This window comes from Ambystoma mexicanum, chromosome 3p (assembly GCF_040938575.1).
Source record: "Ambystoma mexicanum isolate Mex_15411 chromosome 3p, UKY_AmexF1_1, whole genome shotgun sequence".
Taxonomy (NCBI): domain Eukaryota; kingdom Metazoa; phylum Chordata; class Amphibia; order Caudata; family Ambystomatidae; genus Ambystoma; species Ambystoma mexicanum.
Window position 1 is genome coordinate 942,266,138 of NC_090925.1, and position 19,940 is coordinate 942,286,077.

General features: G+C 48.3%; 1 protein-coding gene across 3 annotated transcripts in view; it reads left to right on the plus strand.

The window, feature by feature from the left end:
* PHF20 (PHD finger protein 20) overlaps positions 1-19,940 on the plus strand; it is a 2,392,123-nt gene that overhangs the window by 1,413,345 nt on the left and 958,838 nt on the right. For all 3 annotated transcript variants that reach the window (XM_069652246.1, XM_069652248.1, XM_069652247.1), the window contains exon 15: positions 11,756-11,992. In XM_069652246.1, the coding sequence (XP_069508347.1) occupies positions 11,756-11,992 (237 nt within the window). The remainder of the gene's footprint in view (positions 1-11,755; positions 11,993-19,940) is intronic.

Here is a 19,940-nt window from a genome sequence, read left to right on the forward strand (position 1 = left end):
CCATGTTACTAGTACGGGATGGTGAGGAGGCCTCGAACCATGCCATTAATATTGCGGTGGACCTAGCAGAGTCGGGGTTCAAACAAATCAATCATGGCGTAGTACTTCGTCGACAAGCGTGGCTCAAATGTACTACTTTTAGACCTGAAGTCCAGTACAAAGTTCTAGACATGCCATGTGAAGGAGAACATCTGTTTGGAGATAAGGTTAATGAAGCCTTGAAGGGGATGAAGGAAGACACGGATACCGCTAGGTCTCTTGGCGCCCTCCAGACAGGTAGAAGTTTTCGCTCTTTTCGCCCCTTCAGGGGCGCCTCCGGAAACTCCCACTTTGGAGCCTCTAGGGACCGTGGATTTAACAGGCCCTCATACTCTTCACAAGGCTACAGACGGGCATCCCAGTTGGCACGTAGAGGCAGAGATTATCAAGCCTCCAGACGACGAGGCTCGGGTCCCTCGTCGACGAAGGACAAGCAAACCAGCAACCAATGACGGCCTTCAGAACGTCCTGGGGGGTCGAGTCTCTCATCATATCGACCAATGGGAATGCATCACCACAGATCGATGGGTTCTGGACACGGTTCGCATGGGTCATGCGCTGCAATTCAAAAACAAGCCTCCGAGTCTTCCGCCAGTGTTTTCGGCTCAGCCCCACCTTCGAGTTCTAAGACAAGAGGTGGCGCTTATGCTACAAAAAGGAGCGGTAGAACGGGTTCCTGTGGCACAGGAAGGACAAGGGGTTTATTCCCGGTTCTTCGTCGTCAAGAAGCCAAATGGAAAATGGAGGCCCATTCTCGACCTGACGGTACTCAACAAATGGCTAAAGAGCTCAAAATTCAAAATGCTAAAGCTCCAGGAGGTTATCAGGTCAGTGCAACCCATGGATTATCTGTCGTCGCTAGATCTTCAGGACGCATATTTTCATATCCCAATACGTCCACGACACAGGAGATATATAAGGTTCGTCGTTGGCCAAAAGCATTTTCAGTTCAAGGTCCTCCCGTTCGGTCTCAAGTCCTCCCCCAGGACATTCACCAAGTGCTTGGCCCCCATAGCGGCCCATTTAAGGAAGGACGGTCACCATGTCTATCCATATTTAGACGACTGGCTGGTCAGAGGCTCGTCCATGGAACAAACACGAAACAGTCTGGGGGCCACGATGTCCCTTTTACAGGAACTGGGCTTCGCGATAAACTTCAGCAAGTCCTCCGTAGAGCCCTCGAGGACCCTGGTCTTTCTAGGAGCGGAGTTTCATACGCACACAGGCCTTGTAAGACCATCCAGCGAAAGAATACAGAAGCTACAAAGCAAGGCGTCGGAATGGAAATGCGGTACCAGGGTGTCGGTGCGCAAATACATGTCCCTGCTAGGGACCATGTCGTCCTGCATTCCGTACTGCCGCCTGTTTATGAGACCTTGCCAGGAATTTCTAGCGGACCGTTGGATGCAGAGCCAAGGTCGCTGGTCCGACGGACTGGTCATCGACGAACAACTGGTACAAGCACTCCGCTGGTGGAGAGTTTCTACTCATCTAACGAAAGGAATGCCTCTGTTGGAACCGGAGTTCCAGAAGACGGTAGTGACGGATGCATCACTGAGCGGATGGGGAGCTCATCTGGAGACGTTACAAGTACAAGGCCGGTGGTCGTTGCAAGAGTCCTCCCTGCATATCAACCTGCTAGAACTGAGAGGAGTGCGGTGGGCTCTAAAATCTTTTCTTCCTCAACTGAGAGACTCTGTGGTGCGTGTCATGACGGACAACACGACTACAATGTTTTACTTAAGGAAACAAGGAGGAACACGTTCCAGGTCCCTGTCGACGGAGGCACAGAAAATCTGGCATTGGGCCCTGCAACACAACATGCTAATCTTGGCGTTCCACCTACCAGGCGTGAGAAATGTGGAGGCAGATGCCCTCAGCAGGGAAATGAACGAGGTTCACGAATGGGTGCTGAACGACCAGCAACTACAACATGCATTCAAGAAGTGGGGACATCCTTCCATCGATCTGTTCGCGACGAAGGACAACAGAAAATGCCCACAGTACGCAAGCAGATGGCCTCAGCAGGGCTCACTGGGAGATGCGTTCTCCTTCCCATGGACGAACACATTTCTGTACGCATTCCCTCCTTTTCCTCTTATCCGGAGGACCTTGCAATGGATCCTCAAGTACCCATGTCGGGTGATTTTGGTAGCCCCGTATTGGGCCAGACAGGTGTGGTTCTCAGACCTGCTGCACTTGGCTGCGGCGGAGCCAATGAGGTTCAGGAAGATCCCCAACCTTCTGTCTCGACAGGAGGGTATCATCTGGCATCACGACCCGGACAGCCTCAAGTTGACGGCCTGGCTCCTGACTTCGCCGAATTTGGCCAGCTAACGATTCCGGAGGAGTGTCGTCGCATTCTGCAAGCGGCAAGAGCACCCTCCACAAACACTTCATACTCGTACAAATGGAGGAGTTTCTGTCGGTGGTGTGGGGATCAACCAGGTTTGGATCCGCAGTTGATTATGCCGGAACAGCTCCTCCCATACTTGCTGCTCTTAGCTCAAAAGGGCTTATCGGTGTCGTCGATAAAAGTACACCTGGCCGCCATCTCCAGGTTTACACGTCAACGACATTCCGCACCATTATTCAGCGACCGCCTGATTAAGCACTTCCTTAAAGGGTTGTTCAGGAGTTTCCCTCCCGAGAAGAGATTTCCTCCGGTGTGGAGCCTCAATCTGGTGTTAGCGTCTCTTATGAAACCTCCTTTTGAACCAATGTCATCGTCATCTCTAAAGTCTTTGTCCTGGAAATTGGCCTTCCTGGTGGCCATCACTTCAGCCCGACGTATTTCGGAAATCCAAGCTCTAATGGTAGACCCACCATACTTAAGATTTTTTAAGAACAAAGTGGTCCTTGCCACTAACCCACAGTTCATACCGAAAGCGCCTTCAGTGTTCCATAAACATTCCTCTATTGTCTTACCTATGTTTTTTCCAGAGCCATGCTCGGGAGCGGAGCGCACGTTACACACATTAGACGTGAAGAGGGCTCTCAAGTTTTATCTTCATCGCACGCACCCTTTCAGGGAAACGAGGCAATTGTTCGTGGCCTATGGTCTGGGTGCTAAAGGCAAAGCCATTTCAAAGCAAGGACTGTCAAGATGGGTATCGTCTACCATTTCATACTGCCATTCCAAGGCTGGGAAGCCTCTTTTGCGACGCCCAAGAGCTCATTCCACTAGAGCGGCGGCATCGTCGACGGCGCTGTGGTCTGGAGTCCCTCTGGGGGACATCTGCATGGTGGCTACCTGGGCGGCTACACACACTTTTACCCGCCATTACTGCCTGTCACAACAACATGCCGAAGATACTCGGATGGGACAGGCGCTGCTTCGACACCTATTCCAATAAGGTAAGCCCCGGTTGAGGGGTTAGATCTGGTTGCAATTATGATTGAATATTGTTCGTTCTCTATGTTAACTATTGCCGATGGGTACACGACCATAGAGAACTGGCATTGTGAGGAAAGTATGTGAGTTTGCATGCACGCCTCCTCTCTCTGCTATGTAATCTATTCTAAGCATGTGAATCCATGAAAGATCCAATGCTGGAGAAGGGAATAGTCTTACCTGTAACTCCAATTCTCCAGCATTGGTATCTTTCATGGATTCACAAGCGCCCGCCTGCCTCCCCTGGCCATGCAAACTGGTTCCCCCACTACTTTGGGGGCCGAAATCTGAGGGAGCGCGGGGGCGGGTCCTGTATTTATATCATGGCGTCCTGACGGCGCGGGCACGCATGATACAAAACGAGGTGGATAGGACGCATAAGCGTCGAAAAAGTTTTCCTACGGGAAAGGGTCTATATAATGTACCGGGGATTCCCAGCCTGACGACGGGGAATATTCTAAGCATGTGAATCCATGAAAGATACCAATGCTGGAGAAATGGAGTTACAGGTAAGAAACTATTCCCTTCCAGACCACCTGTAGCAACAGGAACATATCCTTCTCTCCAGATTGGAAGCTAAGTAGGGTTGGTCAAATCATTGTCTCCCAGACGGTAAATCGCTCAGCATGGATACAATGAGTTGAACGCACAGATGAGACAAGGCGTCCATATGCAGGATGATTGTTCTGATAGAAAGCATTCTAAAATGATGGCGAGCCTAGTTATACACTAAGACCAGCCGCAGAGACCAAACCTAGTACAGTTGAGCTTAGAAACCAAGGGTAAGCTTTGCCAAATGCCCAGCACAGGTGGAAAGTATCAGAACCCTGTGAAAGGAAACAGCCCCCATAAAATACAGGACCTCAAATCAGTCAATGTATGTTGTTGGAATGTGTGGATGCAGCAGGCAGTTGGAATGTCTGGGAAGGTGTCACAAGTGTTCTGGAGGTGTTGGAGTCAAGAGGATGAGAATGAGTTGGAGGAGGTGATTACATCAGGTAGATGTGGCTTTCAGGAAGGGGTGGTTATGTGCCAGTGAGGTTATTTGGAGGAGATGGTGACATCAGATAGAGGGGGTAGTTGCCAGGAGAGGAGATGGTTACATTGTGTGGTGGTGGTGGTGGTTATTGGGAGGTGATGGTTATCTCAGATGGTGGAGGTGGTTTCAGGAGAAAGCGATACCAGATGGTTGGTCAGGAGGAGGTGGCGACAAAAGGTAGCAGATGTGGTTGTCAGGAAGGGTTGGCGATATGGGGAGGGGTCAAGTGGTCATCAGAATGAGATGTTGATGTTAGGTGATGGGGTTATTAAGAGTTGGAAAGGATACATCTGTGGATTGAGGTGTCAGGATACAGATGACATACAGTGTCAGGATGTTTCAGAGAGCCAGGTCATGCCCAATTCGAGAAGGAGGGTGGAGGAACGAGCTTGAGGCAATAAAGATGGAGAACAGTCGGCATTGGCAGGTACGGGTTGAGTTCAGATGGCATGGGCACATGCAAGGTCAGTGTAAATTACGATAGAGACCACTGGATCCAACTCCCTCTCGCAGCAAAACTATAATTCTATCTTGTACTGGTCCAGGAGATGAGGAGGATCACAGACTATAGCCAATTATTGAGAATATCAGCAAGGGTTTGGGTAAACCTGGGAAACCTGCTACGGTCTGGAAGGAGGTATCTGGGACCTGGGCACTCTATTAACAGCCCCAGAGACAAGACTGGCAACCCACAGCTTTGCTGGAAAGTTAGATGTTATCACTTACAGTTTGAACAACATTTGTTTCTTTCGTTCATTAGGATATTGCCCCATTTATCCTGCTTGGTTTGAATAAAACCAGAGTTGATAAATTAAGTCCATGTCTAGTTGTCTGTGTGTTCCATAGTGTTTATGTGACACAGGTTTTATAATTTCCTGTATTTTATATCTCTTCTACCAATTTTCCCAAAGAGAAATAACAGTCTGAACAAGAATTTATGCTTCTGCATATTCTGGTACCGTGATCTTTATTTGGCCAGGATGACTTCTGCCTTCTTCAGGATGCTGGCCTACTCACTGAAACATATGCAACTTCTTGATTTATCTTCTTACTCTTAGGTCCCGTCTCCTTTCCTCCATACTGCGTGGGCGTCCCTTCCAAGGGACGCAGACGGAACCTTTTTCCCCTTTAAATTTAGGGGCGTGCGGCCCTGGGAACATGCGCTGCCCTGACTCCGCCCTCTGGCACCACACCTCAGTCCCCTTTTCCACGTTGACGGGAACGGCCCAAATTCACCAGCGCTCCTGGGTTTGGCTTCAGCCATGTAATTCCACGCTCGGATACTTCTTCTTTGTCTTTTTTTTGTCGTTCTTATCATTCAGGTACTCGGTCCTCAGGCGTCGCGCTCCTCTCCGGTGCATATCATCTTCCGCAGGGTTCTGCCGGTGTCAATCCTGCAACGGGCCCTTCCCAACTTCAGACCCCCACACCTTCTGGCTACGTTGCCATGGCCCAGACCACGGTTGGCAAGCTTGTACAGTGTGCGACAGGCTGTCATCGAAATCGCTGAAGAACAGACTAGCCAGGTGGAGGGAGCTCTCCAGAAGTCACCTCCAGAGGACCTCAAGAATTTTGTGAAACACAGAGCCAGGCCCAAGGTAGGTGTCAGAACGTGCCCTGCCCTTCCCCCTGCTCCTCACCTGAACCTTCTGATTTGCTGTCCTTGGAAGAGGATGACGATTTCTTCTGGGATCTTGAATCCTCTCTTGGTGTCTTATCCTTTGATTTCCTATCATGTAGATAAGGTCTGGCTCCCTCAGAGGCCACCTTGACAGGGATTGGTACCTGTCTGAGGGGGACTCAGAGGAGCCAAAACCCAAAGTTCAGGGAAAAAGCCGGATGGCGCCAAAAAACCCTGATGAAGTGTCCTTCTGCGGTACGGTCCGGGTTGTCAAGGGAATGTACACAATTGGGAGAATGAGAATGTCCTGGATCTTGAATTGGACAAGGTGAAATACTCTGGGGTACAGATCTTGACGATACAGAAGGATCGGGTGAGTATAACTGCAGCGTAAATCCAACGAATAGGACTGGAAACTAGAATAAAGCGGCCAATGTCAGCCATGGTGTGAAAGAACGGTGAGCACACGTAGAATGAAGGAGAGACGGTTTGGAGTATCGCGGAGGGAAAGGTAAGAAACACAGCAATGTAGAAAGTAATAAAGTAAGAACCCACTTACCAGAAATAGATAGATCCCACGAAAGAAAGCAGTAGGGAGCACGGAGGGCCGTAGGAGAAGGCGGAGCCGGAGGAGCAGAACCGAAAGCTAGAATAGCGTAGCCGCCGACAAGGAAAACAAAAGAGAGGAAGAAAGTAGCGAGCGGTCGCAGAAAAGAAAAAGAAGCAGAAAACTTCGAAGGAAGCCCGGCGAAGTAGCCGGACTGAAAGGAGCGAAAGAAGTTTTAAGGAACTCTTATGGAAGGCAAAAGGAGGGCTGCTAAGCGTGGTTAGCTGCAGAACGCTGAGTATCACGAAAGCAGATACAACGCACCGGTTGGTGGGCGGGGCTTAGTAATATACACACAGCGGCCATGATAGGTGAGGACTAGACCGCCTGATCAGGAACTCTAAACTGCAGTGCGTTTCCATGCATGCCAGTTTCCATGGTCGCATCCTGACAGTAGGGCCGCTATTTTCCATCGCACCCTGCAACAAGACTCCTATCCAAGGACTCGCCCGCGTGGGAGGGACCGCTCAGGTCCTTCTACCAGCACGTGCACCGAGGCTGCTGCAGCTACCGGCCTTGGGGACGAGGGATCCTTGGATCCTCCCGGCGACAGTGTTGAAGGACCCGAAGGTTCTTGTACCTGATTGTCATCCGAGGGGCTCCGCCCTTGTACCGGCAATACGTCAGAGGGGGTGCCTAAACGCAGCTCTACCGACCCCTGGGTCGAGGGTGTCACACCTACCGGGTCTAGGTCCGAGGATCAGGGTAGGCCTCGTGATCCACACACAAGAGTCTTGGAGGAAGCTGGGCCCAGCGAGCTGAGCAACACGTCGCAGTCAAGTGGCAGGCAGCTCGACAAGATGGCTGCCGTGCCAGTCAGAAACACCCATCCAACGCCATTCCAGGAGTTCGGCGAAGAACGAGTGTCAAGGTGGGACTGGTACATGGCCTACAGCCGATCCTTCTTATGCGCAGGGCAGGTTCGCACTGCGTCCATATGGGCAGGGTATGCAGCGGCTCTAGCACCCTCCCGCTACCCCATCAGTACCCCCTACAACCCCTGCGGCCAATGAAGAGGGGTTTGTCGAGAGGTTCCCCTGGCTCATGAAGTCACCTCAGATGGGGGTTATCCTCAAGGACGTCATCAGGGAGGTGCTCCCTGCGATGCCACTGGCACCACAAACTCCCCAGCCGATTGCTCAGGCGGGTCTGTACTAGCCTCCTCCTCAGCCTTTGGCCATGTCCCTCTACCCCATCCTCCGGCTCCAGCTACTCCTCCACCTCCGCAGGATCCTCCTAATCCATAGGATACGGATGAGGAGGAGGATCCTGACAAGCCATCCTCAGCCAAGGCCTTCGTCTTGCAGGGCTGCCGGAGTACATGGGTCTACCCCAGCCCGAGGTTGAGCAGCCGGCAAAGGGGGGAATCTGGCTGAAGTCCTCACGCGACACCCCTCTGCCAAAACTGGGATTCCACTGCAAACCGATGTAGTCTTCCTGGCCAAGAAAGGCTACGCTCAGGACCCACTTGGTCCCGCCGTTAAATCGACGCCTGGACGTCACGTACAGGCAGATGAAGGGTGATACTCTTGCTATCGGCCCATCCTCGGCCACACTCCTCGGTGATCGCTGCGGCATCACTATGCTTCAAGCCTCAGTCGTCATCAACCTCCACAGCAGCGACGCTACTAGGCAAGGAGGATAAGATCTTGGAAGCGTACGGGAAGAAGCTGTATTCCAACGCCTCCTTACATCTTTGTCAGGCCAACACCGATGCCATGCTGGCAGCCGCTAACCAAAGGTTATGGCGGGAAATTGCGGACTTCCTCCCGGAACTCACTACGCAAAGCCAATCACGTTTTAAGGCGGGACTGGCTGAGGCCAAGCTGGTGCCACAGGACCTCATTGAATCCACCGTGGCCCATATTGACACCTCTGGCCGACCACAAAATTCAACCCAGATGTCCAGGAACGCATATTAGATCTGCCATTCGAGGGTGGGGGGACCTCTTCCACTGCACCACGGACGAAGGGCTGGACAAGATGAAAAACAGCTCACAAACGCCCAAGTCTTTATCCATCTTGACAAAGACCAAGCCCAAGTCGTACACCCAGTCACAGCAGCGCTCCGACAGGGGGCGTACGTATGGAGGGTTCCGCGGCTTCCAGGAACGGAGTTCCAGGCAGCCTGACCACTCGCAGAACCGGCGCAAGCAACAAAATGGGAGGCAGGGGGGAGTAAGGGCTTTTTCCATTCCCCCTCCTCCGCCACAGCCTCTGAGGCAAAGAAGGCATGACACGCCCCTCCGTGTCCACGTGTCTCCGGTGGGGTGCAGGATTGCTCTCCATGCACATTTCTGGTGTCAGAATTTCGCGGACCCCTGGATCCTCTCCGTAGTATCCATGGGGTACCGCCTACCCATCCCAACCTCTCCTCCCTCCTCCCCTCCATTCCCTCAAGTTGGTACTGCATCTCTTCTGGCGGAGATCCGGTCGCTTGTAGAGAGCCAGGCTGTGGAGGAAGTCCCATCCTCCCAACATGGCTTGGGCTTTTACTCCAGGATTTTCCCCATTCAGAAAAAGAACCAGGCGGGCCTGAGAGTTGTGCCTGACCTTTCCACCCTCAACCTCTCCTTACCCCTGCAAAAATTCAAGATGTTCACGCCAGCTTTTATAGCGGAGACATTGTGCAAGGGAGACTGGATTTGCTCCATGGATCTGAAGGACGCGTACCTACACGTCCCGGTTTGGCAACCCCATCGTTCTTTCCTTCGGTTCAGGATCATGGGCTACCATTTTTAATACAAGGTCCTCCCTTTTGGCCTCAACTCGGCCCCCAGGGTCTGTACCCGGATCATGAACACAGTGGCTGCCTTCCTGAGATTGCAGGTCCTCCATCTACCCTTACCTCGACGACTGGCTCGTCAGGGTTACATCTCCGGAAGCGGTACACCACTCTTCCCATGCCCTCATGAACACACTGCACGATCTGGGCTTCTCACTCAATCTCAGGAAGTCGCAGCTGCAGCCCACGCAGACTGACATTCTTGAGCCTCTTTTGGGACACGTGCTCCGAGAAGGTATTTCCACCGGAGGACAAGATCCCAGCCATCAAGAGGGCCACTGCCCACTTCCTCAGCATAGATGTGATCTCAGCGTGGTGGTACCAGCATCCCCTGGGACTCTTGGCGGCGGTCCTATTGGTTGTCCCTCACAAGAGACTGAGGAGGATCCAGCTGCACTTCGCGGCATCATGGAACCATGCGCAGGGCTCTCAATCCGAGGTGATCAACGTTCCTCCATCCCTCCACCCGGACCTAACATGGTGGTACAGGGACTGCAACCTACGAACGGGCAAGCCCTTCGGCCGCCTCACCCGCAGGCCACCATCACCACAGACTCCGCGCTCGAGGGCTGGGGTGACACCCTGGACGATCTCTCGGTCAACGGCACCTGGACTCGACAGGAGCAGGAATACCACATCAATTGGTTGGAGCTGACCACCATCTGGCTAGCACTCAGAGCATTCCTACCACTTCCCAGGGGCAAGATTGTCCTCATCCAGACAGACAACTCGACCAGCATGTACTATGTCAACAAGCAGGGAGGCACCAGAACCCCCTCCTCTGTGCAGACTGGCAATCAGCATGTGGGAATGGGCCCTGGAAAACGACATCTACCTCATGGCAGTCCACCTCCTGGGGGAAGCCAACCTGGAGGCTGAGCAGGTTGGGAGCAGACAATTAGGAGTGGCAGCTAAATGACCTTGTTACTCAGGAAATCTTCAACAGGTGGGGTCATCCCCGGGTGGATCTCTTTGCCACCTGGCACAACGAGAAGTGCCCTCAATTCGGCTCCTGTAAGGGATAGGGCCACGGCTCCCGGTGCGATGCATTTTGGCATCAGTGGAACAGCATGATGGCTTACGCCCTCCCGGCCACTCCACTGATTCACAGAGTACAGCGAAATCCAGGCGCTGGTCGCCTCGGAACCATATACTACCTTTCATAGAGGCAAAGTAGTCCTGCGGACAGACCCAGCATTTCTGCCCAAGGTGCTGTCTGCTTTCCACTTGAACGAGGAAATAATACTTCCTACGTTCTTTGCCGATCCTAAGGACGAAGCACTGAGGGTGCTGCACTTCCTGGATGTCAGGCGTGCCCTCAAAATCTACTTGGACAGGACCAAGGGCTTCCCCACATCCGTTTGTCACTTTCGGAGTCTCAAGACCAGGCTATCAGGCCTCCCAGGCCTCCATATCCCGCTGGGTGGTGTCGGCCATCAAAGAGCGTACAAGGGCCAGCACAAGCCGCTCCCGGCCAAAATTCATGCCCATGCAGTCAGGGCTAAGGCAACAGCCCTCGAGTTCCAGCGACATGTCCCTTGGCAAGTCATAAGCAGGGCGGCCACTTCGGCCGCTCCCTCTGCTTTCTGCAAGGATTACTGTTTGGATGCTGGCTCTAAATCTGATGCGTCTTTCGGACAGGCGGTTATTAGGAACCTATTTGCTTAAGGAGAGTCTCCTCTCCACCCTGGGGCTACATTCAGTTGTAATCGCCCATGCATTATGGAGGAAATGGGACGGGACGTAAGAGTAATATTAAGTTACTCACTGTAGTGACGAATATAATAGTCCCCTTTCCTCCATACTTCCCACCATCGTCCCCCCTAATAATACTGGTGTCATTAGGCAATGTTAAATCTATTGTCTGCGCTTCAGTGGGGACTGAGGTGTGGCGCCGGAGGGCGGAGTCAGGGCAGCACATGCTCCCAGGGCGGCACCTCGGCGCTCCTCTAAATTTAAAGGGGAAGAAGGTTTTTTCTGGTGAAAAAGTTTCCGTCTCCCATCCCTTGGAAGGGACACCCATACAGTATGGAGGAAATGGGACTAAGAGTACATTAGTCACTACAGTGAGTAACTTATAATTTTCCACTGTTGAGGATGAAAACTGAGATCAATGTTTCCATCTTTTTAAGCTCTTTCTGACCCACTTGGAGTTTTTTTAAGGCTGTTCTAATAGGACTGCACTAAATGTCAATAGAACTAGGACTGACTGCTATTTTGTCATATTGTAATAACATAAACAATTGTCTTTCTTTATATCTCACATGTAGGTGAGCTGCCGATGATGTATGCTGAACATCCAACCAGCCCTTTGCATAGTTTACAAAGTGAGGAAAAGTTGAACACCTCTTTAGGCGAATGTGAAAATGAAACGCCAATAAAAACATCACAATGGGAGTCTGCTAGCAGTAATCCAGATAAGACTGACAAAGTCTATGTGACACCAGGGCTAGCAGGGACTGAGCCTTTGAATAAACAAGATTCTTGCGCAACAGAATCCCAAGAAGGTGAGTGGCTCAAGATTCAGGCCCATGTTAACAGTGAAATCAGATGCTGCATACTTCATTTTCTTTAATTGTACGTTTCTCCGGGTCTGTCTTAATCATGTTACTTTCTTGGTGAACTCATAGAGCATTTGTGTTATCAATTAACTGTTAAAGTAGCAATTGCTACTTGTATTGTGGCATTTTTGTACCAGATGTGGAATGAAAGGTTTCTGTGCAATCGTGGATGATGGTGAGATTGCTTTCTGCTGTATGAAATAGTCCAATGGCAAGAGAAATTACTTTGATCATCGCTCACAACCTCTGTTCGTACCTAATTTTCCTTTTCCTTGAGTAACTTCTAAAGACTATGAATAATGAGCAGCCACTAGTCCTCACCTCATGAGTAATCTCCACAGAACCATCTTTAGACCTCTGCATGACCTGCTGTCCTCATTTGGCTTGGATCTGAATGTATGACTTCCTGACTTGGTCCTATATATGAGATTTTTGTTATACATACTTGCAAATATCCTTTAAAGTGAAAACGTAAAAGAAATTATGTTGAGGTGCTCCCGATAACGGTGACATGTTTCATTGTCACCTTACATCACTTTCGATTTGGTTTTTGGCGTCATTCCGCATGTTGATGGCTCCTTCTCCTGTTTTTTACAAGGGTTTGTATTGCCTTTTTTTGTTTGGTTGTAGTTGGCACTCGGCATCAACCTGAAGACTGCTTGCTGAAGAATTCTTTGAGTTTTGCTCAAAGGAGATGGTAAGCTTTTCCTGTGTGTGCTGTTACCTCTCCTACTACCAGGATGGTGATGGTTGTAGAGACTTAGAGCCTTAGGCTGTGTGGTCAATTGAGACTGCTAGGCCTATAGAGAAAGCAAGTTGCAGTTTGAATGGCTGCCCACCTTATTTATCAGTGCCTCTTTGGGTTTCACAGAGAAATTATTTGCATATTTTCTTCCATCAGCATTAGTATCCTCACCTCATTTTGAGGATATATATATATTTTATTAAGTGTTCGGTTTGGAAATCAAACTTTTCACGCTATAACAGTAATTTACAATCCTTAGTTTTGCGGATATATGCATGACCATCCCTCGCTTTCGCAAGATCCTAACCCATTAACACTCATGACAAAGTAAGAGGTGCAGATTCAGTTTTTAAAAAAAATATTTTTATTGGTTTATACAAACCTTTAAAAAGAAGACAAATACAACACATATAAAAAATGTTCCACAATCCATACATTCCAAGTCTTCGCCCTCCAATCAGTTCAATTTCGTTTAGGTGCACAGGTTCGAAATCACACATGCATAAATTACATCACTTTGGAGTTTAACTTTCATTAGGCTTTGATTTTATAGGCACATCATTCAGCGCGTCCTTTATCACACTAGCGCGTATAAGACAGGTCGATTAGAGCCGTCGAATAAGGCTCTCCACCAATCGTCCTTTGTCAAGGTTTGGTATTTAGCGGTTATTGAACCAAAAATGATAGATCTTTGCTGAACAAACCCAGAACATGACATCGTCAAGTGTTTTAAAGTCTCGATTTCAGACTGGCAAAAGCAGCACTTTGAATCCAGGTCGGCATGTTGTGCCCAAAAACTTAAACATTCCTTGGTTGCCAGAATGTTCAGCCTAAAGTGCATATACAAAGCCCTGCTATGTTGGTCGGGAAAACAAGTAAGGTAGTTTTGCAGCTGCCCATATACTCTAGTTTCCACTGCGACATCCTTCATTGTTTTCGATTCCGATCTTGCAGTACATGTTCTGATGCAGTCCACTCTCCACATCTTTTTGGCCTGGTCTGGATTGTCCATCAGGGTCTGCATAGAAATGTCGTACATTACTAGGACTTCGAGACATAATCTGCTCCATTGGGTTAGCATTGTTTCAGATGTATCGTTTCCCAGTGGCTGTATTATGCAGATTTGTGGCAACGGATCTTTTTGCCTCGTTTTCCTAAACAAACTTAGTAGGTTCCAAGCAACACGAGCTTGTATCGAGATATAGGAAAGTTCGAATCTTATACAAATTGTGGGCGTACCCTTTGGTAAACATAACACTTTGGACCAAAAGATGTTTTCTAATGTGTTCCACAACTCGTAATCACAGCCAAAGGCATTTTCACCACCATATATAAGTGCAGGCACCACTTTTTGTTGAAAAAAGGTTACAGTAGGTTTCAAAGAAAACTTCCCAAATTTTCTGTTAATCAGGGAGGCCTGACACGCCAACTGGCGGCATTTGTTTTTGGTCGCTTCAACCCAGGGAGCATTATTTCGATTGGCGTTAATTTTCATGCCTAGGTACGAAGTGTTCTTCACAATCCTAACTGGTTCTTTATCAAGAAACCAGTTAAATTTTTTCACCTTCCCATTACTGCCCGCAAGTTTTTCAAGGACCAAGATCTCACATTTTTGTTTATTTATTAACAAACCATTGGCCACTAGATATTTCTCAAGAGTGGTGAGTTTACGCTGCAACCCTATCGGTGTAGAGTCCATAAGAATAAGGTTGTCAGCGTACACATGATAGTCAATATGTGTACCATTGATTTTTGGTGGAAAGGTTGCTATATCGGTAAAGATCTCCTCCTTAATATCCGATATGAACAGATTAAAAATGGAGGCTGCAAGAGGACACCCTTGTTTCACTCCTCTGTGTGTATTGATAGGAGCCGATAGTGAGCCTTTGAGATCTAATCTGATTTTGATTGTGGTATTAGTGTGCAGCTCACGTATAGCCGCCAATAGGCTAGGAGGACAGTTCCAGGCACCCAGTTTTCCCCAAAGCAAATCTCTGTTGATACTGTCGAACGCGTGGGATAAATCAATTAAAGCCAAATATACTTTGGATGTCGAGCGATGAGCTTCCATCTTCAGCAGGTTTATCAGCAGCAGGTTCACTCCACAACCGACCCCCTTCACAAACCCAGTTTGTCTCGGATCCACCCGGTTGGAGTTAGTGGACCACTTTAGTAGTTTTTGTTGCAGCAGGGTGGCATAGATTTTTCCCAACACGTCCAGCAGCGCAATTGGTCTGTAGTTTTTGGGATTACGTCTGTCACCCTTCTTAAAAGTTGGAACAATCACCGCAGATTTCCACGATTTAGGTGTACTACAACCTTGCACAATCCTTTGGAATAGTATTGTACAGAAGTCTGACCATTCATCTGGATGTTGTTTGATAGAGAAATTGGTCAGACCATCCGGGCCCAGAGCTCTGGAATCGTGCAGCTTTTTAATGACTTGAAGGATGTCGTCTCTAGGGAATACGATATCCCAATGAGTAAGAGAGGGACCGACCCATTCTGAAGTTGTCGCATCTTTGCAGAAAAGCTCAGTATAGAAGGACGTCCACTCAACTTCTGAGACCAAATTTGCTTGGAGGGCGTGCTGTGCAGCTAAAGTGGTGTTTATTAGTCTCCAATAGTCTCTTCCATTGTTACTCGTCATTTTGGACAGCATCAGCTCTGCATCGTTTTGTACCATAATCGCTTTGAGATTTGAGCCAGTTCTTGTATGCTTGTCTCATTGCTTTTTTTACGTTGTTAATATTTGGGTGATTTTGTCTGTGGGCATTTCTTAAGTCACGACGTAAGGCTCTTTTATGTTGAAGAATTTCCAAGTCAAATCTATGTTTGGGTGAGAAGACTGCATGTTTTAGTTTATTTTTCCGTTCTTCGAATTGAGATAGCAGATGGGCGTATTCCGGTGACTCCGAATTTTTTTGAAATCCCTTTGTGATATGAGTAACCTCTTCAGTTTCAAGATGAAGCCATATTCTGGATGCTCCAGTTCTCACTGCATGCGGCCACGTTCTGGTCTCGCACTCCATAAGATTATGAAGACCTAGAGTCACCATATAATGGTCACTATGAATCATATTGGTGATCTCCAGACGAGTTGCCCTCATGTGTAGATTTCCGGAGACAAACATATAATCAAGCGTCGAACTCTGGTCACCTCTACGCCAAGTAGGTCGAGCAGGTATATCACCAACTGTTTGGCCGTTTAACATCGTTAACCCACGTAGGTCCAATTCCGTGCACCATTGATTTACTATCTTCTCTTGGTGGGTTTTGAATGATTTTTTGGCGCCAGGTAGATTTAGATGCGTGATGCAATCAATTTTAAGGTCACCGCAGACGATAAGCTTGATCATGTTCTCCTTCTCTGTTAGGTCGTCAATTGTTGAGGTAACCTGATCAATAAAGGTCTCTGAGCCAACAGCCGAATGGTTCCAATATAGGTTTATGATGTATAATTTAGGTGCAAAAGCGTTCCTTCCCACATAGAGACTGATCACCACTACTTGTATAAAAGGAGATGGATTGAAAGATTCAACAATCCTGAGGCCTGACACTATCTTTGCCGCCACTAAGAGACCAGCTTAGGTCTGCCCTTATACTCTTTGATGGCCGGATTGAACGCAATTTCAAAGCCTTCGAAGATGGGGATCTCATTAAGCCATGTTTCCTGCAAGCAAATGAGGTCCAGATCAGTAGCCCAGGGAGTATTGAACAGATGGGTAAATCCCCTCGTTTTCCAGGATCCTATTGTGCAGGTCTGCCGGTTCCCCTTGGCTTGGCATTATTTGTCAGCTTCGCAATTTAAGGTGCCGGCTAACCAGGACCAATCATTATCTGGTACGGCTGAATTCACAACTTCCTCAGTGTCATCACTAGAGATTGGGAGCCTTACAGCCCCTTGAATTGTTATCCTTATGGGATCACTCATAGATATTTTATCCGTCGAATCATCTTGTGAGCTGCACATTTGTGACTGCGCTATTTGCGGTTGTGCGATGGTAATGACATGAGCATTTGATTTTTTAGCTTCATTAATAGGCACACAGTTCAAGTCATTTTCCAGAAGCCCAGACACAGGGTGTTTAACTACTACAGATATGTCGAAACCCAAAGACATCAACACCGGGCCTGCTTCCATGAGGATATCTGCTATAAGTTTTGATTGTAGATGGAGTAAGACCACATCATTTTTGTTTTCATCAAAAAATTCAACGGTTTTCAACTCTCCCGATACAATAGCTCTAAGGCTAGGCACAAGATGACATAGCCATAACACATTGTGGCGATATAAGATTAAATCATCCGAGGAATCTATCCGTTCCAGGAGAACTTGATATCGACCCTGTGGTTTCTGAACAATGCTTCTGGCTTGTTCATCCTTTGATTTCAGGGTGCTCTTTCTATTTACTGCCTTTGGCTTGTTGGTTGTAGAGGTATCAAAACTCTGGCACAGCAGAACACCACCTGTGCGCTTGGAACGCATCTGTTCCAGCACATCGGATTTTGAAGGGGCCACAGCTTGGGACTCATTAAGACTATCTGCCTTCTTTTGAGTCGCAGGAGCATTTCGTTGGCCATCTGTGCTTAAGGCGAGGGTTACCAATTTCATGCGTTTCTGGTCCAGTGTCATGAAGGTTGACAAGGATTTTGGAGCGTCAGCTTGAGTTAAAGTAAAGGGATAGAGGACTTGACAGCTTCTTTGTGCTTTGTTGCACTGGATTTGACTTTGTCCTTCGCTCGTGGTGACTTTCCCAGCTGTTGCATCAGTCGTAAAGCCTTTCACAGCCGGTGCAGTCGTAACGGGCAATACCAGTGGTTGATGAGGTTTTGGGGCCGTATGAGGAGCACACACCTCTTTAAGTTGTTCCACCATAACCTGTCTTAGCATAATCGGAACAGGTTGGCAATCAACGTTATTCGTCGCATCAGGAGCCATGTTTGGTGCACACACCTCTTTAGGTAGATCAACCAAGACATGTCTTGGCATGGTTAGAGCAGGTAGACAGTCGATGATGGGCGCCGCATCAGGGAGGCTCAGATCCTGGTCGTTGACTTCCTCATAAGTTGACAAGTTCAGTAGCTCTTTGGATACACAACTAAGACCTTATTGGGATTCTAGGGCTTCATCTAGCCCCGTTGTAGCGTCTTTTGGGCAAGCATTTGTGTCGCGACTTGTACCTTTTACAAAAGTTCTATTAACCGTCACATTAACGGTTTTGATGTTTAAGAACTTGCGTGAGTCATTTCCACATTTTCTTTTTTGTGGATTGATTTTTCGGTTTTTTATTGCAGTTGCCCTTTCCGGCATTTTTTGCCCTTCAATGGCCCTTGATTGATCACAGGCTTTTTGAATATGTCATAAAGAGTTGAATCCATAGGGTCAACAGCAAGGGGTATCTGTGTAGAGTCGTCACTAACCGATTGGATTTGCGCTCCCAGATTGGAGGTAGACGCAGTTTGTGGATCTAAGAGAGCCAGATTGCCAGCGGCTTGGCTTGTAGTAAGGATGTCATCAAATAGCGTAGTCAACGCCTTTTCATTGGAATGTGAGATGAGAACTTGTACGGGTTCACTAGTAAGTACTTCTTTGTCAAAAATCATGTCAGGCAAATCGCTCTCCAGTAGCCTCACATTTTCTTTGAGTGTAGGCTTACAAACTGAAACATCACTTTGACATGGAGCGTTAGTTGGTTCCATGTTATTACTTGGAACGCATGGAGTATCCAGAGCATTTTTGGTTATAGTTAAGTGAGCACAACTGCTCGGGGCAAATGCAAAGGTAGTTGGAGCTCCCGAAAAACACCTTGCAGAGTCTTGCTTCGCGTCAAAGTGACTCATTTCTTTTTTGAAAAAGATTTAATGCTTCTTTAGCCACCTCTGCCAAAAGTTTCTTATCAAGATAGGCATTTTTATTGGATTCAACTAAAGAGTCGAGGGCTAACTCAGTTCTCTTTTGGGTCCCCCGCAATGACTCTTTGTACGAGCTATGTGCATTTTCCATTTTCAGGAGTTTCAAGTTAATTGTTGCAGCCAGGCTAAAAAGATCTTTCATTGTGTCGTTCAGCTGTTCATACATCTTCAAAAAGGGGGCAGTAGCCAGTGTCATCGATGATATTATGATCGCTTGCAAGTCTTTCATATTTTGCTCATGGCCAATTGCCTTAACCTGGGGCGCTTCCTGCCGTTCTCGGCGTCTTCTACGGTAAGGCACTCGTCGAATTTTGGGAAATGGACAGATCCGATGAAGAATCAAGCACTGAACTAGAGCCACCCTCCGCCTCTTCATTTAAATTCATATCATCATGTAAAACGTCAGGGATGGATTTTGACGTGTTACATGACGTTTTGCTTTTCTTTATCTAGGAGCATCTAATACTAGGTGAAATACTCAAATCCACTCTCCTACCTTTGGAGAAGCTCCTTGTGCGGGGGCTTTGGCTATGTTGTTTTTTAGTGCCAAAGGAATTGGTGGTTTTGAGGGTCTCATTACATATGCCCATTTCCTCAGGTAGAGTGCTGTTTGATGCTTTGTGCGTTCTTTCTTTATTTAACTGCGTCAGATCAGTAAGCAGTTTATTGACAATGTCCAGAGATTTACGTCGATTTTCATTGTGGTACAGAGCATTTCCCTTGCTAATTAGTGAGGTCTGCAAAGGTTTGCCTATGTCCTGTGCAGGATTACCACCCACCTCATTAGCATCCAATGTAGGAAAAAAGACATTATTTTCATTAACAAGTATAGGCACTGTATCCAAATTATGCAGGGGGGAGGGACCCAGATACTCGAGAGTACTAAAGAATCGGGCACGAGGGGACCCCAGATTACCCTCTCCACTCTCGCCCATAACCCCATTGGGGCAAGTTGTTGGAATTATATTGACGTGGGTTGCATCAGCACCGATCAAAGGCATACTCCAAGCGGCATTATTCGTTGCTGGTAGATCACGCGCGTTCAACGCACGCCATGCCAGCTCACGCAGGGGAATTATCATACCAGGCAGGCAAGCAGTAGGCATAATGTTATTTTGTACTTTCATGCAACAAGCTTCACGGGCCGCCCTTGAGACCGCAGTCACATAGTTCACAGATGGCGTTTCCAAGAGGCACGACCCGCCCGTCTCTTTAGCAAAACTCGCTCGAGTT